Raw genomic sequence first — 24,342 nt, forward strand, 5'->3', positions numbered from 1 at the left:
AACTCATACTCACGCATGCTCCTGTCTAGAACTGCATGATCACCGACTATGCCATCAACTCTGCAGCTATGGCTGAGGAAAAGGAACTACATATTCGATGAAATCTGTTTTTAGCATCTTCTATTTTCTCACCCCTTTTTTCTTTTTCTTGTTCTTTTCTTTTCGTTTTTACTTTTTTTTCCCCTTACAGTTTTTCCCACCTTCTTCTCAAAAGTCTGACCAAGTTAGGGTTTACCCCTGGTAGATGTACAGGAGATATCATTGAATTTTTTTTTCCTTAAAAAAAATATTAATAAATGAATAGATAAATAAAATAACGTCCCATGTAGTAGTTAATAGCCCAGCTCCGTATAGTATATCCATGTACAAAATCAACGTCCAGTTTCCATTGCACTGGCCCTCTAAAGCAGTCGCCGTCATTACACATCAATCGCAAACAAACCAGTGGCTGCAGATGTTCATGCAATTCCACTGGTACTTGAGGACCTGAAGCACTTGCAACCAATGATTTTCCCTCAAGGGTAGTCTATTCCCGGCACGACCCAAGGTGAACTTAACGCCAGAACTCCAGCCATCCGTGGCATGCGTTGTCTTTCTGAACATCGAACGCTTGCTGTCATGTCTCCTCCAATACCATCACTGTTTGCAAACCCATTTCTTCTCAGCCTCTTTCTGTCCCACCCGAGTAGCCATGCTGTTCAACGTGTCTTTCAAGGCATCCTTAGAAACCTTCGGAAACCTGGGGTTGTCATTAGCGGCAAACGGAACTAAAAGGGCTTTGCTTTACTGACCTTTTCTTCAGAATTTCAATCAACCCTAACTTTGACAGGTCGCTTCCGTCCACAACTTGCTTGAATTCCGCCAGCAGTTCCGGTGGGAAGGGTCGCCTGGATTTCCCAGGCCCCAACAGGGGCAGTGCGCTGCCGTCCTGCGTTGACGCACTCCCTGAAGATGGGTTACCCAGGAAAGAGTGGAGCGATGACCGTCCCGCACCGCTGGTCTGAAGCGGCTCCGATGTCTTGGGTTTTTGCCAGTACACCGTTGAGAATGGGTCAATAGGCAATGACACTGCATCTGATATGGTCTCGACCCTGTATGCCCTAAACTCTGGATCCACACCCTGATCGTGCCATTGAATGCCACTACAGACGGGTTCTAAATCGCCAACGATAAGACGTCTCTTCCCATCGACCAACTGGTCGTCCTCGTCGTCCAAGAAGCCATCCATGTCATCCTCGCCATCTTCGCTCATCTCTTCCTCCTCCTCCGAGTCGAGTTCCTCGCCTTCTTCCGGCTCCTCCCATTCAGCCTCGGAGTCGTAGTCGTAGTTCGTTTCAGGTAAGCCCCGGTAGAAAGGGTTCCGCATCATCTTATAGGCCGATGATTCGGGAAGGTGCTTAGAGTACGTTCCCTGATAGGGTGGTCGGACATCTTCACCAAACTTAAGAGATTTCATTCGAACCTTCTTTAAGAGACCCTGTTGTCGCTGTACAGCCTCCGACGTACCCGCTTGATCGTTCAGGCTTTGCATCTCTAGAAGAATTTCCCTGACAGAAGCAGGTAGTCTTCCCCGCCGTCGCCTGTATGGCATCAAGCTGAAGATTTCCGATGGCCGAAATACAAGAGTTTCTTCCGGGTTATTGGGCGACTTCATGGACGCATCAAGCTTCTCTCTTATTAATCGAAGGGCCTCTGAATCACGTTGAAACATATGCGGTGGAGCGACTTTCGTGTGGGACTGTAGGAAGAATTCAGGGAATGCTCGTTGATAATCTGACATAGTGGCCGCTTCATGAGAGGGTTCATTTGTACTGCCATCGCTTCCAGACTTCTTGGGCGACGCAGTAAGCGCTGAGACCGAGGACTGCACAGGAGGTTTAGGCTTCGCGAAGAAGGCGTTCAGCTTCGGTTGAGCCTGCGAGTGAACTGTTAGACCAGCCATACATAAGGCATGAGTTGTCGGTGTAGGTAGCTTACTCTCTCCTTTTTCAATTTCTCCTCTTCCTTTTTTCGCTTCTCCTCCTCTTTGGCTGCCTCCTTTTTCCGTTTTTCTTCTTCTTTCGCGGCCTTCTCCTCTTCCTTCGCCTTCCTTTTCTCCTCCTTCCGCTTACGTTCTTCCTCTCGCTCTGCGTCCCGCTTTTTCTTCTCTTCTTCCTTCACTCTCTTCTCCTCTTCTTTCTTTGCCTTTTCTTCTAATCTTTGACGTTCCTTAGCGTCTTTCTCCTGTTGCTTAGCCTCCTTTTCCTGCTGCTTAGCCTCCTTCTCCTGTTGCTTAGCATCCTTACTCGCAGGAGACAGCTTCCTCTTCTTAGTGGCAGGGGCACCAGCGCCTGCATCCGTAGACAAATGAGTTGATCCCGGACTGGGAATCGATCTTCCCAGCGTAGCCTCCTTCGTATTCTGTACCGGTGCCTCATCACCGAGCTTCGCGCCCCCACTTGTAATCAGTACGTGGCTCATTTCCGAGGGAGGAGTTACACATGTAGAACTTTGTCTCAAGGGATCGGCATTCTCCTGATTCTCTTTGTCGGTATACGTTGGGGATTTTTTCGTGTCGGTGTGGCCAGCCGCCGCGGTCGATGGCGTCTGCGCCGTCTGTGCATCTATATCTTGGACGGAACGTTTCCTGGGGGCGATTGGTGATGCAGGATAGCTTGCTGTAGATGTCGTTGTTGATGATGGTTGTTGCGATTGTGATTGAGACTGCGGGAGGGGAGAAAGGGCGGCTGGGCTTGTGTCGATCGAGACCTCCATTTTCTGCCGTTGCTTTCCTTCCCTCTCTCTTTCTCTTTTCAGGAATGGACCCGGGGAATGACTACTCAAGACAGGTTTAAAGATGAAGTTGAAATGAACCGGGATCTGGAAATCAAGGGTGGAAAGTACTCTCACACATCGAACAAATCGGGTTGGGTTGGGTCGGTTCGGTTCACCAGGAACAAGGAAAATAACAAAATTCCCTCAGACTCAACCAACGTACAGTCTCACTCTCTTAGAATAACAATATGTCAATAGCGATAGTCTAATGGAAAAGCAATTCCGGGACAGAATATAGGACCCTCGGTCTGGCATGTCATCGGAGGGATTGGTTGTTAAGTCGGGAACGCGTTAATTGGATTGTCGGGCGCGACTGCTTCGCGTCAGGGGGGCACGTGTGGGGGGGATTATGTAAGATGGGGGATGCTGTTAACTATCATTTACTTTGCTTTCAGACTTGTTCATTGTTTAACGTTCGCATTCAGCTACTAGATTTCAGTTTGTTTTAATGATGTAGCTCGACTTGGACTGTTAATGGTATAATGGATTTTGCAACTCTACATGCAAACTGAATCGATATACATCGCTGATAGCACAGGTTGCAGACTATGTACAGACGATATTATTATTACTAGCTGCTCGTAAATCCATAAAAGACGCCAAAGGTGTCACTGATGCAAGACCAGTAGCCCGCAACCCAATGCTTTAGAAGCATAGGCGCCAAAACATGCAGTGAGGGGAATAAAACAGAACAAGAAGCGCAATGCATCAGGCTGCCTGCACGCAGCACAAAAACCGAGGTACGGGTCCCGGGATCCAGACCGGGCTCGAGCACTACTCGACGAAAGCAATCCTGGTGATAAGAAACACAAAAAATGGAATGTGGAAGCAGAGTGAAGAAAGAAAACACGAAGGATAGCATAAACTGCATGAAGTTGGACTGCTTGCCGGACTTCAGCCGAGCTGGGTATTTTCGTGGGTATAGATCCGAGAGATAAATGCGATATATGACGATACAAGGTGCCACTAGTCACTGAGGTCTGGATTCGCAACAAAAAGTCGGACATTGGTCATCGTGCTCGTTCGGTCGTCCACACTACCCCGCCGCCTTAGTTCGTCCGCCCTCCTCGCCTTTTCGGCCGCCGTGGTCGCTGCACTGGGAGCAGCCATCTCCCCTACGCTCCCAAAATTGTCCTCATCTGCGGCCTCGAAGCTATAGGTGGTGGCGGCGTCATCTTTGACTTTCTTTTCCTCAGTGCTCTCCGCCGGCGGATGCTCCGTGACATTTGGCAAATCCGTCTTCTCACTCGGGGGAGTACTGTTACTTCCCATGGTGCCCTGGGGCGTCCGCTGATAGCCACTGGGATAACGATGGTTGCTTCCCAAAGAGCTGCGACCGCTTCCAGTGCGACGATGAGGAAATCCATAATCACTATGTGCATCCTCATCCGCATCCCCCACTTCATTGGCACTGAGTCGTACGGGAACAGTGGCCGACACGAGGTTCGAGGGCGAGAAATCAGTGCCTCCTTTAGAGTGCTTAATTTTACCGCTCCCAAGGGTACCCGCCCGTCCACCAGCGCCTGCGCCATGGACTTCAAGGTACGCTCTCTTCTTGTCGGCAAGCTTCTGGGCTCGGAGGCGCGGATCCTCCGGCTGTGCTCGATCACACCACACCGTGGCCTTCTGCCTCCGCATTAGAGCTACATAACCCAACTGAGAGTTAGCAGAACGGGATGACGTGCTTCTGCGAATATCCGAAGCGGCGGAGTGACCCGCGGCGTTGCCAGTCGAGCTCGTAGAGGTTGTGGCGCTCGACAATCTTCTCGAGGGAGGGTAACTAGGAGTAGAGGTCATGGTATGATGGGGCGAAGGGGTATTGGAGTACGGTTGTTGCTGACCCATATAGGGCGACGCATTGGCCGACGGCATCCGGCCCCGATTGTGAGCGAGGGATGGATGGGGAGAGAGCTGTTGCTTATGAGGCCCATCATAGGACTGGAATGGATAACCAGCATGCATCCCAGGAACCGGCTTCCGAGCAGGGGGTGGCTGATGGAGCGGCAATCGATAGTCGGTCATGGTGGGTTGTCGCAGTTGCACGCCTGCCATGTATCTTAAAGAGGCTGAGGGGCCTCGGAAGAAAGGGAGAGGCTATTCACGCCGTCTAACAAATGGCGGCAGAGACCGGGCAACACTACCCGGGGGGGGGGGGGTTGGTTTGGAGTAAAACTCTGAGGGGATATAGGAAGCGTCGTACTTGCGGTGCAATGTTAATTGAGGGATAAGGCAAGCCGAGCCGCCCTGGGCTTAACGGATCAATGAACGGCCAGCGCTTCCGTTGTTGTACGATACTTGCAACAGGGACCGGCGCAGGAGGAAGCGGTGCAAGCGAATGATGCCAGTGATTGGGAAGAAAGAAGAAGAGCTCGTTGGAAAGGCCAGGAGAGGCTGTCAGATCTACTTTTCCGTAGTAACAGTGATGCTGTGAGAACCGATTGCCTGGCACTTGGCGGGTACCCAATTTTACCAAGTCACACTTGCAGGGGACATTGATCGTATGGCGGAGGGGTCAATTTCGAGACAAAGCTGAATGACAACAATTGTACACAAAGGAGCACCGATCCCACGTTGCCCGCTGGGGGAGGAGGTCCGTTTATCAAGGCCGGGGAAAGAGGAGAAAGACAGGAAATAAATTACAGCGCATTCAGAACTTGGAAGAGCGATCGGTCGCTTCGGCTCTTTGCGACGGGGAGGAAGAAAAAGAAGAGGAGAGAACTTTAAGGTGGAAAAACCAAGTGTGACGGGCCCCAGTGTGCAGCGGTACCGAATACGAAAGGTGTGCAATACGGAGGTAAATTACGGACAATGAATAATGCACTGGGGTAAAACTTTCTCGCACAGCCACGACTTATCCACACCTTGGTGACCACCCGTGATGACCAAAGGTAAGGAAGCTGAGACATAGGATCAGTCATCGGTGGCTGTTTCTCGCTCAAAGAACCGACCTTGGCTCTTCAAACTTCAAAGCTCCATCGCAATGACCGTATCGCGGGTCCAACAGAGATCATCAGGAGATAGGGCCGAACTGCGCCACACTACCCGCACGTGGCGGGACGGTGCTGGTAAAAGGTATTGGGCCATACCAGGCAAAATTACGCTAGGTACCGAGCCGGTACATGGTACTCCCAGGCAGGAATCAAGGGGAACAATAGTACAGGTACAGCGTACCAACTAGTACCCTTAGTCACCCGCTAGGAACAGTCGAAAAATCTCCCCCCCCCCCCCAAAAAAAGAACCAAAGCACATACAGAAGAATGACGTAGAATACTCCACATGTGAAACATCCGGAAGGCTCGGGAAATGAAGCAATAGAGATTGTTAGACGTCTGAAATTCGAACCGATGAGTAGTTACTAGGCAGGAATGCTTCATAAAATGGAAGGGGGGAAAGGGGACTCAGAATGATCCAGGTACCTGTACCACTACTGTATACCGTACATGGTATGTACCATCGTACCTGTCAGCTGGGGCCACCGTTTTAGTTTAAAGGATTACTTTTCCTTTTCCTTTTTTTTTTTTTTTATTCTTTTTCCTGCGTGTGTTTTATTTATTTAGAATTTTTACCCCCTCAGTGCTTCCAAGTTCCAAGTTGGCTGTTATCTAGGAAAAGATACGGTAGTAGTAGTATGATGGTTACCTTGATCTAAGTGGAAACCTATCGCGTATGATATCTTTGGACGGATGCACGATTCCGGACGGAAATAACCAATAATGACGTGACCATGACACGGGTATCGAATCAAGCCCCCCGAACTTAACATGTGTTGTTACATACATTGGCACGGTAACATTTTCCTCCAACCAGCGGCTGACTGGCATGGGTTGTTCAGCTCGCCATGAATCGGACTGTCTCACCTCTGTGCTTTTTTTTTTAATTCCTTTTTTTCTTGGCCTTCTTAGTGCAGAATGGACATAGATTGATCAGTTAAGTCAGGCTTTATACGTGATGAAAGTGTTGGCACATAAAGTTGTGCTGATATCAGTCGACAAACGTTTAGCTTATTATATTTTTTTGACCTTTTACCCTTTTCTCTCTCCACATTTTTTTTCCCATCAAACTACTACTACTACTAGGTATAACTTTAATGCACTGCCCTTCCGATTGTCTTGAAAAAGTCAATGACAGCATCACTGATCAAAAGCAGTAATTTCGAGTCGGACTATTGGGTGGCCAGTTACCGAATCGAGTGCGCGGGGCCTCAGCCCTACGGGCGCGTGAGTTCATCCGAACCGCGGACATACAATCAACCCACACTTCGTATCTCAGTAACTATCTGGTTCGTCTCGTATTATCATCCGTCTCATCCTCACAGCTTCGCCTTCCCCTCCTCTCCAGTCTTCATCAATGCCCCATCGGATCTGACATCATATTCGCGTCCTTCTTTCCATCCTAACCAGACCTCCAACGTCTCCTGTCCACCTTCTCCGGGTGTCAGGCCACCCCCCGTCCAGCCCCCATCGTCGGTCGCAATGGGCAGTGCTGGTGTATCAACGAGATGAACGGCAGGCCGTTGTTCGAAGCCCCCTTGCTCGAGCTCATCCTGCTCCAATACAGGTGTTGCGCAAGCATCAGTACCGTCAAAAATAGATTCCCACTCCGCTCGCGTTTTCTCTTTAAATCGCTTCTCAAACGCCGCTCGGAGAACCGGCCAATTCTCCCTATTATCCCGTGAGGGAAGTTCCTCCGAACCGAAACCGAGTCCCTTGAGGAGCGCAGCATAAAATTGGGGTTCTAGCGCTCCAACGGCGAAATACTTGCCCTTATCCTTAGTCTCATACGTGTCATAAAACGGACTCCCGCCGTCTAACATGTTCTCTCCTCGGGGCCCGTTCCACAGCGGTGTTTGTCGGTTCAGTCGCGGCATCGCCGCTAGGTATGCGGAGCCATCAACCATGTTAGCCTCGACGACTTGGCCGCGTCCTGTGCGTGTGCGCGACATCAGAGCAAGCAGTATCCCCATGAAACACATTGCGCCTCCGCCCGCAAAGTCGCCGATAATATTACCCGGGGCATAAGGGGGTTCACCTGCTCGCCCCAGCATGGAAAGAACACCCGACACCGCGATGTAATTGATATCGTGACCCGCCATGTCCTTGTATTTACCGTCTCTTCGGAATCCCGTCATGCGCGCCACAATCAAGCGAGAGTTATGCTTCAGGAGGACCTCCGATGGGGAAAGACCCAGGCGTTCTAAGACGCCGGGGCGGTAAGGATCAATAAGGACATCGGCTTGGGCCAACACCGAAAGGAGGACGCTGTGCGATGCTGCGTTTCGTAGGTCCAGGGTGATCGATGATTTACGACGCGTTAACTGATCGCTGCTCACGGCATTTGGCCGATCGATACGCAGCACGGACGCCCCGTAATCTGCAAGCAATAATCCAGCAAATGGACCTGTAAGTCCCGGTCAATAAAACACGTAATCGCATTAGTTATACCGGCATGTTACCGGCAGATATAAGTTGCGGTCAAGACCAACCGGGAGCTAGGCCTGCAAGCTCGACCACGCGAATTCCTGCGAGGGGCAGTGTAGCGGACATTCTGTATGAATTGATCGGACAGTGACGCGGCCAACCCTTGGATCTGAAGTCCACAAACGGCACGTTCTTCTAATAGAAAAGTAAAAGAAAAGATGGACTGCGATGTGACGAGTACCACATATTTGAATTATAAAGATGCTCGAGGCACACTCCGCAACCGAGGTCCGGCGGACACGTGCGGGGAAGCGTATGGTCAAGAGGAAGTTTCTCTCCGGTTTACCTTCTCTTGATCTTACGGTGCATACCTAGAGGATACGAGTACTTACTGCCTTGGTTTGAGTCCACGGTTGTTAACGTTTGCATAGAGCAGTGGACATAAAGCAACTTAGGGAGTGCCATGTCCTCCGACGAGGAATAGTCCAATGATCTGAGCAGAACCAGTCTTCAAGTTGTACTAATATCAATCCACTCCGAGATAAAGAAGATCTCTTCCAAATCTAACCCTGCAAGAACCGACCGAGGAAAACACTGCAGTTTCCAGAACTACCAATCGTCACCGCGGCCCTCATCCTCTCCCCGCTCGTATGCATCGTGCATATCGTCACCGAATCGTTCCACGGCCCCGACCTTTTCGCCAGTCCACTCTGCAGCATTTTCTGGGAAGTCCTCAACCTTATCGACGGCGTTATCCCAGCCTTGTTCGACTCGGTCCTCGGCGCGATCCCAACCTGCTTCAGCTTCACCAACCTGATGCATGTATTAGTATACCCAAACGTGCCCGATTGAATATGAATACATGAGAACAAAAACAAGGAAAAAGCAAAGGCATACCTTTTCGCCGGTCCATTCCGCAGCATTTTCAGGGAAATCCTGGACATCCTGTTTCAACTCATCCTTGTTCTCTTCCCAGCTTTCATCTGGTAGGCGTCAGTCCCCGTTGCAAATCAAAACAAACATCAGGTGTGGAGAAAGAAGAATGGCGGTAAAGGGAGAAAAAAGAAAAGACATACGCGCTTCATGCACAGCATACGCTCCTGCCACTCCACCAGCAAGACCCAAAACTGTAGCACCTGCAATTTTCGCCCCAGAGTAATCCTTCTTAGGCTCCTGCTGCTGCTGATAATGATCTCCCTGGCGCGGCTCGCCATAGCCATACGAAGGTTGCTGGCCATACGACTGCTCTCCACCGTAAGGCGCACCGCCACCATACGAAGGCTGCGGCTGTCCGTAGCCATCGCCCTGACCCGGGTGGTTCCAGGTCCTCTCCCCGGTCTGCTCGTTCACGTAGTACCATCGCTGTGACTCCCCATCCCACCGGGCGACCCATGGGGGAGGCACTTGAGGGCCTGAATGTTGTTGCGGTTGAGGATAGCCGCCGCCATAGCCTCCGGGTTGCTGTCCACCATATCCTCCCTGGTTACCTCCATCGTATCCGCCCTGGTTGCCGTAGCCTTCTTGGCTGCCGCTGGACTTGTCTTTGTCGAGGAACTTTTCGGCGAGTTTGGCTACGAAATCCATTATGCTTTTTTTTTTTGTTTTTGTTTTTCTTTTTGTTTTTTTGTAGGAGCAAGGTTTTTTTGGGGGGGTGGTGTAATGGAGAAGAAGAGGAAAAGTGGAATATTCCAAAGAAAGAAGAAGAAGGAAAGGAGGTGCTAGATATATGCTCTAGAAATAGCTGAAACATAGGAGGGGTAATTAAGGGCAAAAAGGGGATTAAGCACTGCCATCGGGACTCCGTCTTTAGATTGGTGCTTTGGCGCCCCAGATCCAGCCTCAGCTTGGACCCTGACAGATCAGCATCGTATGGTATGTAGATTACGAGTGCGATAGCTGAAGCTAAGCTAGATAGGCCCATAGTTCCCATGGTGGTATTGTGATTAGTGTTAGTACTGTACAGAGTACACAGGAACCATTAGTACTCCGTACTTAGGTTTGTATAGTATGATACTACTACTAGTACTAGTTAGGGGTCAGCTTGTTCTGTATGACACTGAATCGAGGTTTTGTGCATGTACAGTATTATGTCTCGTGCTGGAATTGGATGTCTCAAACATACACCCATGTTTCCATACCATCAGTGAACTTACGGCATTGTACCATCTGTTCAATAAGGATCAACCTTTTATCCCCTTGGCCCTCATACTAGTAAACAATGGTGACTCCACCGCGCCTACCGCCTTCGTGTATAATACAGTTTTGGTTCTGTCGGATCGTCCCGGCTTGGCCGGAAGCTTGTTGGTTCTGTACCAATTCCCGGTAACGGAGACATTCGACTGCTAAGAATCAAAATGATCAAAATAAGTTCGGTCCATCTAATAGAAATATTACTTGGTTATTTGGACGGCTCAATGAACGACATCCTTTGGACAAAGCACATGGTGAAAGTCGAAATGTAACAAGAAATATATTCAATAAGAGGGGGTTATTAGAAGTGAACATCAAGCTAGGAGAACGCGTTGGCCATGGTTTCCATGGCCCCGCGATCTTACATCGTCATTCATCTGGTTCAGCGTGACCATGATCATAAAACCGGAAGGCTTCATATCAAAAGGATAACAGCCACAACAAGAGCGATGAGAGCAGCAGCTCCGTGGCCTAGTCTAGCAGGCTGTGATGCAACACCTGTGAAGATGGGTGACACAGTATCCTGCGTCTCGCCAGGAGCCATGGGAACTCGAGATCCACTAGTCGAGGGTCTAACAGCCAATGTTGAGGACGGCGGATGTACACTGCCTGTTCTAACAATCGCAGAAGAAGTCCTTGAAAGGCTCTGGCTGTGGCTGATGACAGTATTCGTAACCATGGGTTCAATGGAGCTCTCATGTCCGGATGGGCTGCTAGTCTGCCCGACAGGGATGGTGCTGGTAGGGTTGACGGGGTTAGAGCCAGCTCCAGCTCCCGTGGCAGGTACAGTAAGCGTCAAAGTAGTTGGCGTTGATGCGCATTTCGTACAGACAGTAACTGTTGTGGTCCAGCCCTCAGCAGGTAGAACATCGGTGGTCTGCTGTGCTGGCACAGTGATAGGTTCAGTAGTTGTGGTAGTCACGGGTAGAGTAAGAGTCACCGTGGTTGGTGTTGGTGCACAGTGCGTACAGACAGTCACGGTTGAGGTCCAGCCCTCAGGGGGGGTAGGGATAGCGGTCTGTGACCCCGGTTCAGAGGGGGCGTTCGTGGCTGTAGCGGTTGCGGATACTGTTCCAGGGCAGTAGGTCGTGGTATAAGTCGTGGTGATCGTTGTGAATCCCGTGGGACAGATATCGATGTACGAGGTGACGATAACAGTCGTGACAGTGAGAGGCTCCGAGGTAGTACCGGTAGGTGTGACGGAAGGGGTCACTATTCCGGAAGTAATCGTGCTAGTAACTGTTCCGTTTCCGTTGTCCGGCTCTGAGCCCGTTAATGTGGTTGGGTTAGCTGCTTGGGCCGACGAGGAGGCAGTAGCACTATGAGGAGTGTGCGACTTGGTAGGGCTGGATTGACCTGTTGGGTTTGAATTGACAGTGGAGGTACTTGAGGAGTTTGAAGTAGAAGCAGTAGATGGTGCAGGTACAGTGGAGGATGCCGGGGTACCAGTTGGATTGGACGTTGTCGACACACCCGGCTTGATAGAAGAGTGGTTTTCGGATACTGTTGCTGAGATTGATAGACTTGGCTCCCCAGAAGTGACCGGCGGGGTTGAAGGAGTTGAGGTGGCCGGCGAGGTAAGCTCCGCGGAAGAAAAGGTGTTCCCAGAATGAATTGGTGTTCCGGAAGGTATTGGCGAAATCGTCTCTGTCAGGATTGCCGAGGCAGATGTTGTCCGTGAGGCAACTGCTGAGCTCGATCTTGTCAGCATCCCGGATGTTAGCGAAGACTTAGAGCTGATCTGCGAGCTCGAGTGACCGGTGATGACAGATGCTGATTGTGTCCTAGATGTGGCCGGGGTAGACGACCGACCAGGAACACTAGGCATTGAGATGGTTGCAGAACTGGCTGGGGTACTTGATTGAGCAGTTGTGCTTGATGACTGAGGGAGACTTGACTGAATAGGGGTGCTTGAATGAACTAGCGGGCTAGACGAAGCAGGTGTGCTTGATGCAGTAGTGGTACTCGAGTGAGCCAGAGCACTAGACTGAACAGTACTTCTTGATATGATAGGAGTACTCGAGTGAGTTGTTGCACTAGAGTGGACAGGAGTGCTAGACCGGACAGGGCTACTGGACACAATACGGGTGCTTGAGTGAGCTGAAATGCTGGAATGAACTGGAGTACTGGACCGAAACGGAGTACTAGACTGGACAGGCGTGCTGGACCGAGCAGGGCTGCTGGATACAATAAGGGTACTCGATTGGACAGGAGTGCTGGACTGGATGGGAGTGGTTGAAGCGATAGGAGAGCTTGAATGGCCAGGTGTGCTAGATGCCAGCGGGGTTGAAGAAGTGACTAGCGAGCTGGACTGAACAGGAGTGCTTGACGGCGTTGGTGTACTAGAAATAACTGGAGTACTCGACCGAACGGGAGTGCTTGATGCGATGATGGAGCTGGAAAGGGACGTCGTCGGAGCGGGAGGCGTAGGATCCAGTTCAGTCAGGATCCTCTTTATGTGTCCTGCGTAGCTGGTCCCGTTGATCTGGTTTCGATCAGACTGGGTCGCCTCCCAAACCATGATACCTCCGAATACATCAGGATACAGCTTCATGTATTTTTTGACCAAAGGCTTGACCTCATCGGGAGTCAAGTAGTACCCGTCAAGCGCCGCAGATTCACTGCCAGGCAGGCCGACGAAGAGCTTTGCAGCTGGGTTACCGCCAGACTTGATGATGTCGACCCAAGCGTCAAAGTTGAAACCCTCCCCAGTAACGAAGTTACGCGCGGAGCAATCGTCATTATTGTAAAATTGCACCCAGACAAAGTCAAATGCGGATGTTGCGATTGCGAGGCTCAGTTGCTTATCGGGTATATGGCATTGAGGGGACCCGGACAGGTAGAATTTTTGATCAGGTTTTCCGGCAAAAAGCTCACGAAAGCGGGTGACCATAGCTCCATACCCTAAGATCAGTTAGTCCTTGAAACGTATTCGAAAGGGCCTCGTAGCCGCCAGCGTTTAAGCATACCAAATCCACCGTTGTGCTCTATATCGAAGTCAAATCCGTCGACGGATACGTTGCCAAACGGACGGGGACCGCCCCATGCCACCCAAGTATCGTCCACGGGGCCGAAGGATGCCCAGAGAAATTCGGCAAATCCAATAGCACTCTCTGTCGAGAGGAGTTCCTGATTGTCGGGGGTAGAACCTCCTATAGACAATAGAACCTTTTTACCGGCTGCCTGGCAGATCGGGATATCTTCCATGATCTGATGGCAGCCCGAGAGCAAGTCGGTCTTGACTCCACCAATCTCATAGGTCAGTCCATCACATTGATTGCCAAAGTTACTGCCAGGCCAATTGGCAGGGCTCTGGTCAGGAAATCCATTAACAAATCCAATGTTGATGATATCTAGTGCGGACTCTTGACAGAAATGACTGAGGCGCGGCTGGTTATATCCTTGGCCCTATAGACAGTCAGTAAATGCTACGCCGGAGAATTTCTCCGGTTTGATTTACATACATAGTAGACCGCAACATTGGACTTCGACTGGGCGTTGAAGGCATGCACCAAAGGAGAGACGGCTAAGGCTGCCGCAGCAACGGCGAGACTCTTGCTGAAAACCATTTTAAAAAGGAGTGACTGCCGGTCAGACTAATAACCAGTGGAGGCTATGGAACGAGCGTGGAATAGAACAAGGAAGGGACGCAGACGAACGTCTGCTGGGAGGGTTACCGCGAGCAGAGCCACAGAACTGACCGTAGATGATTCATGGATGAGGGAGAAGGCTATATAAGCGAATGTTCAGGGGAGACGGCAAGCAGCCAATCTCCCAACGCCTAGCCATCATTCGCATGGTAGTACCAGAACGGAGCGTCCAAGGATGCAAACTCGGCAAATCAGGAAATGTACATGGCTCCCAGGCCTTAGCGGATTCGATAGGTGGATGGCAGCATTTCCCATTCCAGTAAAAGAATGTACTAGCGAGAAGCTCGATATTAGAGCGCTAACTTCTTCGAACCATGGAAAGCCCTGAGTGGTCCCAGAGAGAGGAGTAAGATGCACACCGGAAATTGCCGTTGGATAGTGAACCCATGGTGATTCGAGCGGACGGCCATAGTTCCGCCGGAGAGCCGCATTAACAGGGACTAAATTTTCTAAGGCCGGTCAGTCATTGGGCCTACATTAGGCAGTCGAGGGGCCAAACCAGGCATACAACGGAGTGGAAATGATATCTTTCCTTGAAAGGATCTAGAGCTGCGGAGATAAGGAACACTTTTACTCATAGTAACATGACCTGAAATGAAAGAGATCGGCGACGCGTGCACCCTGTGGCCATATGGTTGGATGCATTCGAGTAGTGATAGTAGTCCGTATAGTACTGGTAGTGGCAAGACAGACGTTGAGCTGCAGTGGCAGGGAAGTCCGACCCGGTACCAATTCGACCACGACGGTATATCACGGACTAGTACGGATACTGGACACTGTAAGTACTCCGTACAGGCCTAAGGCGAAGCTACTAACCTTGACTAAACTACTAGTAGTAGGTAGAGAGCCTGAGGTTCCATGGGTCCTACTGAAACTAGTCTAGCGTGGAGTTGGCACTCGCCTGATCGGGACTAGTTCACCACTAGGGATTCTTCCCACTCCTCAGGCACACCAATCAACATGACCAGATGCTTGCCCTGGGCTGATGTCAGGTGGACATCAAGCATGCCAATCCAGTTTTCACAAGTTCGAATAAATCCCCTATTGGTGCCGTGGGGGGAGAAAAAAACTCAACATCGAGGCTAACTCCCTGGGAGTCAATTGAATGCCGGCCCTTGTCCGGAACCCACGACCGGATCATCGAGATCGACAGAATCTACACTGGTTATCTGCCGAGTGTACCTGACACGGCTTGACACATGGTTGACATAGTATCACCAAGACAGCCACAGCCTAATTTCTGTATACGTAAATATAAACAAAGCGTAGCTGCGAATGCTGAGAACGGGTTATTTTGAAGGTGGGAAAAGGTTACATCCGCTATCCGGTTTCTTTGCCTCACGCTATCGACTAGGAGCAAAAAGAGGCGTTCATTGACTTCCTTAGTCCGACTCAAATGACCGCAATTTCCACTCCATTAGCACACTGGTCCATTGGGAAAGAATATGTGGGCTCACTAGTAAAGGAGATGGAGGGGGGAGGGGGAACGAGACCACCGTTCGTATTTGAAGAACATAATAATGAGCCCACAAAGTAGGAATTTGAAGGGTTAGGTAGACGATATCGGAGAGGCTATCGAAGTTCGCCACTCCCGGAACTGGTAAGAAATTAGATCTATCCGGTTATGGGTTCCATATTCCATTGTTCTCGGTCGAAAGAGCCTCATCATTATTATTAATTCAACAATGCTTCCATAGCACCTTGCCAATTTAGGTAATCGTAATCTAACCGGGCCTCAGGCCTCGGTGGATCACAGCTCGATATAATATGATTCGTTGAGTGAAAGGAAATAGACTGTATCTAGCAAGATGTGATTTTTGGAATGCCATGTCATGCAAAACAATATTTTGTCTAAACCGTCTGTAATCTACGATCGAAAGGTTATATTCTTGTAGGCATACATTACATAGAAATATATTCACGAGTTACCATTCCCGTTTTTATGAGTCCTCCTAAGGGCTGTACTTTTATAGGCTATACCATTTCCTCTCTGCTAGATCTCCCTACTACTCATAGGTTTTACCGTCCTTCGTTAATCTATTGTCTGATTGCTGTATTCAGGATTGTTTTCTATAAAACAAGTTTCTTCTGGATTTACCCACGTTCCGACGCATCAGATCGTAAAGTCACCAGACACTATGAGTTAGTTTGATTCTCTAAACCTCCCCCCCCCTTTTCTTTTGCCCTTTCCCCATATTTTATTTATTTGTTTGTTTATTTCTCCTCCTCTCTTCTCTATCTTTCCTTTTGTGAGGCAGAATAGTCCGATTAAGGGAAGATATCTGCAATAATACTCTCCGGCTTACCCCTGTTACTCGTGAAGTATAAAGCCGAACTTCAACTTACATCAACTATAAAGAGAATATGGAAGACACAGTCTGAAACCCCTTGGGGGTCAACTTGGACAGACTAGATCCGAACATGGGAAGAGATACCCTCTTGAGGTCGCGGGGGCGTCGGGTGGTATATCATTGGAACTAGGAAGCTTACCAAGAAATACGAATGGCCATGATACATTCTGAGATCCCCTGTAATATTGAGAGCTAGATTGATATTGTCTGCCAATGCTAGGCAACCCCACTTATACACAGCCTTATGTATTATGCGTGGAACTTAGGGCTCGATATCACAAACCCTGCTCATCAGATTAGGGTCTATAGTATTAATACTCGCGGCTGCCCTCTTAAGGTATGAGTACGACAAAGTACTCAAGAGAGAATGATCTCAGGAATGTTGCTAATTAGAACTTCTTTACTTGGGAGACGGGAATGATAGGTAGAGCCGCCCGCCTGATGGCTCAGGATTGAGGAACATTTGGGAGTAATAACTGGCGGGACTCTTATCATTACCATCTCACGTTAACTCTTTTTGTTCTTCTCCTTCCTTGTGGGCGAACTTGACGGGGCCTTGATATGCCGATATAACGATAACTCGAATCAACACAAAGTAATGTACTTCCTTCCTTTAGAACGACAGAAAGTATGGAAGTGTCTTGTGGATACCAGTTCCATAGATTGCAGATACAGTGACCATCGTGTACAGCTACTCTAAGATATGTAACTAAGACCAGAACACCTCTTTCAAGAGGTCACACATCAAAGTAATCGACCTCTTCCCTTCTTTCAACACCTTATCCATCGCCAAGAATGGATGTGGCATGCCCTTCATCACCTGCAAATCCACCTCGACCCCAGCTTTGCTCAGTTTCTCCGCATACTGCTCTCCCTCCACTCGAAGCACATCCAACTCGCCGACCATGACCAATGCCCTCGGCAGCTTCGACCAGTCGCCCTCGTAGAACAAGGGGCTTGCTTCGGGATTGGTGCGATCCTCATGATTGGGCAGATAGTGATCGCGGTACCACACCATCTTGGCAGCTGGAAGGGCCGGTGTGTGCTCGTAAAGCCTGTAGGATTCGTTGTTCTGGACTGTTGCTGTATTATCTGTTACTGGAACAGAGAGGAGCTGGGCAAGGAAGTAGACGGGTGGTGAAAGCGTTAGGGCTTTGTGGGTGATGATTGAGGCTAGATTTCCGCCCGCTGAGGAGCCACCGGTCGCCATCTTAGATGTGTTAATAGAGAGTCGTGAGGGTCCGTCAGAAATCAGCCAGAGAAGAGATTCCCAACAGTCATGGACGGCTGCGGGAAAAGGATTTTCTGGGGCGAGCCTACTTGCGTTGTTAGCATAAGTAATTTGGACAGAGTATGAGATGTGTTAGGTGAGTTTGGTGTGTATATATATATATACCTGTAATCAACTGTAACTACGACGCAGTTTCCTCTCACGCACAGATTTGTGCAAACCGGATTCTCCGTGTTGATATTCCCCAGGACCCATCCACCCCCGTGGAAATACAGCATCACTGGCCACCCTCCGCTTGGTGTCTCCCCAGCTGGGGTGAATGCGCGCAACAAAATTTCTGAACCTTCTGTCGCGCGTCGCTTGATCGTGATATCCTCTGTCTTTCCGACCTTGAGGAGCGGACCCCCGCCAGGGATCAGAACCCCGCTTGTTCGGGAGGCTTCGACGGGTTGCAGATGGACTTGCTGCTGGTTGATGACATACTCGTTATAGAAGGAAATATATTCGGGATCCAAGAGGTCCTTAACGGAAGGGTGGAGAGGGTAAGGAGGCTGAAGTGTCGAGATTGACATATTGTGTAGTTGGTATTGTTGCCACTCTGGAGGGGGGGGGGGGTTTGCAACTTCAGATGGAACAGATCTCTGGATCAGTGGAAATTCGGTCCCCTTTTGTTTACCTTCTTACGTATTGGCCTCGGCACCTCCTCTTGCAGATCGTTACATTCCAGAATCGACGGTTTCATTCCGACGCAAGGGACGTGGGGGTTTCCATGCCATTATCCTGATCGGGATTGTTTTTGAGCCCTTGAAGATATGTGTACTCACGATAAAGATCGCAACCTGAAGGAGTATCGGCATTTTCAGCCACTGATGATGGAGAGAGTCGAGGTGAAGTGGGGTTGGCTGGCATGCCATTGGTACACGAAGTCAGCGTGGGGGTAAGGAGGAGGAGCAGTGAAGATGGAGTATATCATTGCTTTCCCCGCATGCGTGTAACTTGTATGTATAGTACTACTAAGTACATTTATTTGTCAAGGTAGCAGTATGTATTGAGGTACGAGCAGCTAAGCATTTCTCTCTCTCTCTCTCGTATATATATATTATTTCCCATTTTCCTCATTTACATATAAACTATTCAACCTTCAAACTACACGTGATCACGACCATGTATACCAACATGGCCTCCAAAACTCCCATCTTGACTAACAAAGCCCCCAAGTCATAGTCTCCAATGATGTCATTTACTGCTCCGGCGCGGTCACCATGGACCCTGAAACCGGCAGGATCGATGACGGAGATATTCACCCACAAGATACCAGAGTATAGTACTGAGAGGCACCAGCATCAATGTATCAAGAACCTTTCCCATTTCCTTGAAGCCGCAGGCAGTGGTATCATGAGGGTTCTCAAGGGAAATGTGTTCTTGTCTGATATGGATAACTTGGACGAGCTGAATTCCATCCATATGCAGTACTGGGGTGATGTGAAGCCCTGCCGGACGTGCGTATCCTCTTGCTCACTCTATCTCTATAAGTCTTATGTGAGCTGAGGAGCTATCAGCACAGTGCTTGTTGCTGACATGTTATTAGATATGTGGCTGTTAAGACGCTACCCTTGAATACAAATATGGGGATTGAGTGTATTGCTGCTGTTTGAATTAGACTCTCCCGCTTGGGCAAAGCAGCCGACGAGAGCCAACATGGTTATTATACTATTATTCATGTTAGATCAAAAGTGTTGAAAAGAAAGTTGCACAAGCTAGGTCTGTGCCTCTTCAAGTGTAGTAATAAATATCTGAACCACAGTAATTGAAAAGTGGGATTTCAAACCTCAACCAAAACTGACATATAGTCTCAATGCCAGTTGGCCAAAGTCGGCCAAAATACTATATAGCACTAGGGTCGTGCCTTACATGCTCTATCCCTAACATATAGCTTATTCTAATTACTATCCACTTCCCTTCTCTCATCGGTTGGCGATTGTTTCACTGTAATCGGTGCCATGCCATACCTAGTATACCCGTCAGTACACAACAAGCTACTCCCTGAATGATGACATGTGAAAGGACGTTGAAAATAAGGCTGGGAGAAAATATAATATAGAGAATACACATACCAAACAATGCTAATTAAACCTAGAAGTGCGGCAATGCAGCTGAACACCAAGGCCACAATGCCTCGGGCCGTAAACCCAACGGGCAGTGGAGAAACTGAAGTATTCGCCCCAGTCAGGTCGTAGAAATCTTCTGTGTTTCCTGCCGCATTGCCCCTTTTCAAGGTATTACTTGCATCGCATGCCTGCCAGTGATCCTCTGGAATTGTAAGTGTCTGTTGCAGATCTAATGGCGCTTCAACCAGGACGACCGCAAGGCCGGCATCCATGTGCCATTCAATGTGACAGTGGAAGATCCATACACCTTTCACTTATTAGCTATCAGTTAGTGAATCTAAATGGGAATTGAGAGTCACCTGGATTATCAGCTCTAAATCGGATGACAAAGTATCCTGTGGGCTTCACATAAATAGTGTCCCTCCGCATTGGGACTGACGGGAAAGCAGGATGGTTGTTGGCATCGTAATGGCCCGCGTCTTCATCGCTGCGAGCGACAACTTGGAAATTATGACCATGAAGATGGAATGGATGTTTCCCCGTGTCTTCGTTGTTCAGGACAAGGTCGATGATATCGCCTTTATCCAAGATGAAGGCGTTGGTATTGTAACCATATACAGTGGAATTTGTGGCAGCTGACCCGGTGGACAAAGCCGTGTAAAGCGTTGGCACTTTAGGCATAACATATGTTATACCATTAAAGAAGGCACTATATCTGGTTAGAAAATGAAAAGTGACTTATTATAAGGAGTTGATAGTTACTTACTAGTTAGCACCGTCCCCCAGGTTATCCATGGTAAGATCGAGAGTGACTGTGTAGTCAGGGTCACTCAGCAGCTTCTCACCATCGACAGGGACAAGTTTAAAGTCATCGTATGGATCGAATGATGAGATGTCAGTCGGAGCAGGTCTTTCAGCCTTGGTGTCGTAGATTAACCATCCCGTAACGTTGTAGTTCAGAGTCGGAGGGAGTTTATCGAAGAGGTCCTACCAAATGATAAGAAATTGAGTAATGAATAAATGAAAGGAATCCTACCGTGTCCATACTTCCTACCATGGCGTAGTTCTTGTTTGTGTCATCTTTCATTGTCACCAAGAAACTGTAGCGTTGCGCCGCTGTAATGTAGATCATACTGGCTTCTGCTGGCTCGGTCCATACGCCATCGACCTCCACAATTTTCATGGTATGGTCCTCAATCCAAAAATACTGACTTGCAAAGGCTGCCACATTGACTAAACGAAATAGGTAAGTCTTCCCTGGTTCAACAGCTACGGTTAAATTCTGAGTATCATTCAAGAGGGCAGACTTTGGGACAGGTTCTGCTCCAGTGGGATTTGTAACGCTGATAAACTGCTTCAGCAGTGTTGGCATCGGGTCGTGATACCACTCCGATAGAGTAATCACACGCTCCTCATCATACTGGCCAGAATAAGGCTCATCAGGGCCTCTAATCACTAGAGCCTGTCGTAGGCCATCTGGGTACTGGCCTCGAGCATGTGAATGGTACCAGTAGGTGCCCGTTTGATATACCTGCTCCCGCCAGTCAAACCGAGGGCTCGCAGAAGCTCGTACAATTGAAGTGACTTACAGTGAAGTTGTAAACAAATGTGGACCCAGGGGCAATATCACATTGCGTTACGCTCGGAGCACCATCCATTTGGGTGGTTCCATTTTGGAAAAAGCCATGCCAATGTATGCTGGTTGATTCATTGCCCAAAGCGTTGTACACCTTTGCAACCACTCGATCGCCGAGAGTGAAATTGAGCACCGGAAGTGGCCATTGGCCATTAATACCAATCACGGGACGTTCTTGCAAGCCATCTGGATTGGCGGATACCCAAGTGATGTTCCATTCATAATTGAGGGTCTTGGCACTGACTGATAGAATGTGGACAAGGAAACCCACCAACCAGAAAAGCCCTAGTTCTAGTTCCATGATAGGGGAGTAACAGCGCACGCACTTGTGACGGAGCACTCGCAAGCGGTTAAGAATAAGAAACGAGAGAAATTCTTGCGGATATATTCTTCGAAAGGGTAGGTTCCTCTTCCTCGTTTGAAATACCTCTCGTCTTTTATCCTAACTGTGTGGGCACCTGGTGATGGGATGGTACCGGGGGGGGAGCATGGTCTGAACCCTCATGTGCAGGGATGATCACCGATAATAAATGAAATGGAACCTCAACGCACATTATCGTCTTAGCATCTTTCCCTCCTCCACCTCGGATGGGGCCACTCAATGGAAAGCCAAGCGATGATCAGACACGGCTTAGCGGAAGCTTAACCCTCGTTACCTCGTAAGGGTTCCAGATTTTTGCTGATCCCACTTATCTGATCCTTCCCTCAAGCCACGTCTTCCCCTCATGGCCAATAGGGACATCTAAACGAGATGAAAATTTGCATTTGCATTTTACATTAGGCAATGATACGAGGATTCTACCCTATACAGTGGGGGTGGAACGACCTTTCTGTCGCTGGCGCCATGTCCCTTCACGGAGTTCTCTCTGTCATGGGTTCACATTCTTTTTTTATTTTTTTTTTTTTCCCCTTTCCCCCACGAGAACATTTTAACTTTTAATCAATCAATCAGATAACATTCCCCGATTTATACCAGTGGTGGGAACGCTTTTGGATCTCCTCTCTCTAATAATTTCATTTATCAATGGCTGTGCTGGTGTTTTGGACTCCTGTAGATTTTCATCCCTCTTTTATTTCTTTCTGAATCCTCTACCTTCCACTCAACATGACAACCGATGTATTTGCAGTTCCCAGTATGCGTTCTTTCTTGTTATACCCTATCGATTAATCACCACTTAGTTTGACTAACTTATCGAAGTATTTTTCATCTGCTTTCGAGAATGCGTTGAGACCAGCATCATTGTTTCTGTATTACTTGCCTTCATCAAGCAGACGCTGGGGTCGGACACTGATGCCGTCACTCACAAAAGGCTTATCAAACAGGTTACTACCCTCTTCTAATTCCCTTCCCACCCTATAGAGACAGTATTGACGATCAGTAGGTCTGGTGGGGAGTTGCCGTCGGGCTGTTTATATGCCTCTGCATTGGAGGTGGTATGATTGGAGCCTTCTACGGGTATGGTAAGGATCATTTTGCCAGCACGGAAGATCTATGGGAAGGCATCTTTGCTTTAGTCGCCGCCATCATCATCACAGTTATGGGAGCAGCCCTTCTGCGGGTGAATAAACTGAAGGAGAAATGGCGTGTCAAGCTGGCCCAGGCATTAGAAGCAAAATCCCAACCTCAAGGGAGAATGACAGATAAGATCAAGCAGTGGTCACAGAAGTACTTCATGTTCATCTTACCCTTGATTACGGTCCTTCGGGAGGGTCTGGAGGCAGTGGTGTTTATCGGGGGTGTTAGTCTCAGCTTCCCCGCAAGTGCGTTCCCTCTCCCTGTATTCACGGGACTCTTGGCTGGCGTGGTGGTTGGTTATATTATTTACCGGTGAGTGTGATGTGGACGGCATTCACATTGAATCTAAATGCTGATAGTAATCTTTGCGATTTCTCATAGGGGCGGGAATCAAACCTCACTTCAGATATTCATGGTCATCTCGACATGTCTGCTCTACCTGGTCGCTGCTGGACTCCTGTCCCGAGGCGTCTGGTTCTTGGAGAACAACACTTGGAGCAACCTCATCGGTGGCGATGCTTCAGAGACAGGAGCTGGCCCTGGATCATATGACATCCGGCAAAGCGTGTGGCATGTGAATTGCTGCAGTCCTTTGGTGAATGGTGGCGGAGGCTGGGGAATCTTCAACGCCATCCTTGGATGGCAAAACTCGGCCACCTATGGTTCGGTCATCTCATATAACCTCTACTGGCTTGCTGTTATTTTGTGGTTCGTGATGATGCGGTATCGCGAACAGCAGGGGCGTTGGCCATTGATCGACCCCTTGGTTCGTCGGCTTAAGACCCGGAAGGCTGACGGGTGCGTGGAAAATCCCGAAAGCACAGCAGATACCCGCATATTGTCGGACAACAAAGCATCGGGCAATGGAGTTATGCGTCTACAAGCTACAGAGGTTTGATAAGGCTTGGGGCATACCAGTACTAGTAGATGCGTTGTGTATATAGATGTCGGCGCTGAGATGTGAGATAGAACATCGAGCACTACCCCTTGATTCCTCGTGGGACTAGCTGTTCACAATCTTCCCATAGCTTTATGAACTATGTCTTAAACTGTATCTCTAGATAATCTTGGCTTCATTGGACTCGGTCTCCGGTCTACCGATGATTTGGTACAGCTTTCGAATTATCCAAGTGTCGCGTCTATTGCATCCTTCATACCTAGATCCAAGACATCAACAGAACTGAAGTAGCCATTGCAACATAGTCCATCCCATGAAGGAGATGCCCTGTAGGTTGAGTGTGTCTTTTGGAGGGGATTTCTGGATCACGTGGAGTCTCACACTCTCCCTTGTCACGACTCACTCCCTCTATACTTTTAACCCTCCCGCCTCCCTTCATTGCAAAAACCCTTCTCCCTGAAACATTTACATCCCACGATCCCAGTTTCGAGCTATTGATTCTCCTACATTCTGGCAAGGTATATGTCTCAC

General features: G+C 49.0%; 9 protein-coding genes across 9 annotated transcripts; 2 read left to right on the forward strand and 7 right to left on the reverse strand.

Moving 5' to 3' along the window:
• Nucleotides 1–317: 317 nt before the first annotated feature.
• On the reverse strand, nt 318–3,067 carry BDV27DRAFT_123807 (putative chromatin assembly factor 1 subunit A). Its single transcript, XM_032065946.1, has 3 exons — nt 1,978–3,067; nt 792–1,915; nt 318–739 (listed from the first exon to the last, which is right to left on the reverse strand). The coding sequence occupies exons 1-3, from the start codon at nt 2,752–2,754 to the stop codon at nt 637–639; spliced, it is 2,004 nt and encodes a 667-aa protein (XP_031930465.1). The 5' UTR covers nt 2,755–3,067; the 3' UTR covers nt 318–636.
• A 659-nt stretch (nt 3,068–3,726) lies between these two features.
• BDV27DRAFT_72676 (uncharacterized protein) lies at nt 3,727–5,231 on the reverse strand. Its single transcript, XM_032077420.1, has 2 exons — nt 5,015–5,231; nt 3,727–4,951 (listed from the first exon to the last, which is right to left on the reverse strand). The coding sequence occupies exon 2, from the start codon at nt 4,864–4,866 to the stop codon at nt 3,781–3,783; it is 1,086 nt and encodes a 361-aa protein (XP_031930466.1). The 5' UTR covers nt 4,867–4,951; nt 5,015–5,231; the 3' UTR covers nt 3,727–3,780.
• Nucleotides 5,232–7,025: 1,794 nt separating this feature from the next.
• On the reverse strand, nt 7,026–8,619 carry BDV27DRAFT_72692 (CaiB/BaiF CoA transferase family protein). Its single transcript, XM_032077422.1, has 2 exons — nt 8,297–8,619; nt 7,026–8,211 (listed from the first exon to the last, which is right to left on the reverse strand). The coding sequence occupies exons 1-2, from the start codon at nt 8,355–8,357 to the stop codon at nt 7,124–7,126; spliced, it is 1,149 nt and encodes a 382-aa protein (XP_031930467.1). The 5' UTR covers nt 8,358–8,619; the 3' UTR covers nt 7,026–7,123.
• BDV27DRAFT_72685 (WW domain-containing protein) lies at nt 8,392–10,026 on the reverse strand. Its single transcript, XM_032077421.1, has 3 exons — nt 9,308–10,026; nt 9,129–9,214; nt 8,392–9,044 (listed from the first exon to the last, which is right to left on the reverse strand). Exons 1-3 carry the CDS (start codon nt 9,813–9,815, stop codon nt 8,841–8,843), a joined length of 798 nt encoding a protein of 265 aa, XP_031930468.1. The 5' UTR covers nt 9,816–10,026; the 3' UTR covers nt 8,392–8,840.
• Nucleotides 10,027–10,836: 810 nt separating this feature from the next.
• Nucleotides 10,837–13,990, reverse strand: chiA1 (class III chitinase ChiA1; the record flags this gene model as incomplete). The annotated part of the gene is made up of 3 exons (XM_032072058.1): nt 10,837–13,325; nt 13,391–13,829; nt 13,886–13,990. The coding sequence occupies 3 exons, from the start codon at nt 13,988–13,990 to the stop codon at nt 10,837–10,839; spliced, it is 3,033 nt and encodes a 1,010-aa protein (XP_031930469.1).
• Nucleotides 13,991–17,077: 3,087 nt separating this feature from the next.
• On the reverse strand, nt 17,078–18,505 carry BDV27DRAFT_123816 (alpha/beta hydrolase). Its single transcript, XM_032065947.1, has 2 exons — nt 17,819–18,505; nt 17,078–17,738 (listed from the first exon to the last, which is right to left on the reverse strand). The coding sequence occupies exons 1-2, from the start codon at nt 18,223–18,225 to the stop codon at nt 17,132–17,134; spliced, it is 1,014 nt and encodes a 337-aa protein (XP_031930470.1). The 5' UTR covers nt 18,226–18,505; the 3' UTR covers nt 17,078–17,131.
• Nucleotides 18,506–18,705: 200 nt separating this feature from the next.
• On the forward strand, nt 18,706–19,333 carry BDV27DRAFT_123817 (putative L-PSP endoribonuclease family protein Brt1). Its single transcript, XM_032065948.1, has 2 exons — nt 18,706–19,152; nt 19,242–19,333. The coding sequence occupies exons 1-2, from the start codon at nt 18,884–18,886 to the stop codon at nt 19,306–19,308; spliced, it is 336 nt and encodes a 111-aa protein (XP_031930471.1). The 5' UTR covers nt 18,706–18,883; the 3' UTR covers nt 19,309–19,333.
• Nucleotides 19,334–19,592: 259 nt separating this feature from the next.
• fetC (putative ferrooxidoreductase Fet3) lies at nt 19,593–21,698 on the reverse strand (the record flags this gene model as incomplete). The annotated part of the gene is made up of 6 exons (XM_032070005.1): nt 19,593–19,662; nt 19,768–20,068; nt 20,121–20,470; nt 20,528–20,748; nt 20,798–21,292; nt 21,351–21,698. The coding sequence occupies 6 exons, from the start codon at nt 21,696–21,698 to the stop codon at nt 19,593–19,595; spliced, it is 1,785 nt and encodes a 594-aa protein (XP_031930472.1).
• A 606-nt stretch (nt 21,699–22,304) lies between these two features.
• Nucleotides 22,305–23,999, forward strand: BDV27DRAFT_72721 (FTR1 family protein). Its single transcript, XM_032077424.1, has 4 exons — nt 22,305–22,530; nt 22,596–22,720; nt 22,780–23,225; nt 23,295–23,999. Exons 1-4 carry the CDS (start codon nt 22,503–22,505, stop codon nt 23,809–23,811), a joined length of 1,116 nt encoding a protein of 371 aa, XP_031930473.1. The 5' UTR covers nt 22,305–22,502; the 3' UTR covers nt 23,812–23,999.
• The last annotated feature ends 343 nt before the right edge of the window (nt 24,000–24,342 follow it).

This window comes from Aspergillus caelatus (assembly GCF_009193585.1).
Source record: "Aspergillus caelatus strain CBS 763.97 unplaced genomic scaffold BDV27scaffold_36, whole genome shotgun sequence".
Taxonomy (NCBI): domain Eukaryota; kingdom Fungi; phylum Ascomycota; class Eurotiomycetes; order Eurotiales; family Aspergillaceae; genus Aspergillus; species Aspergillus caelatus.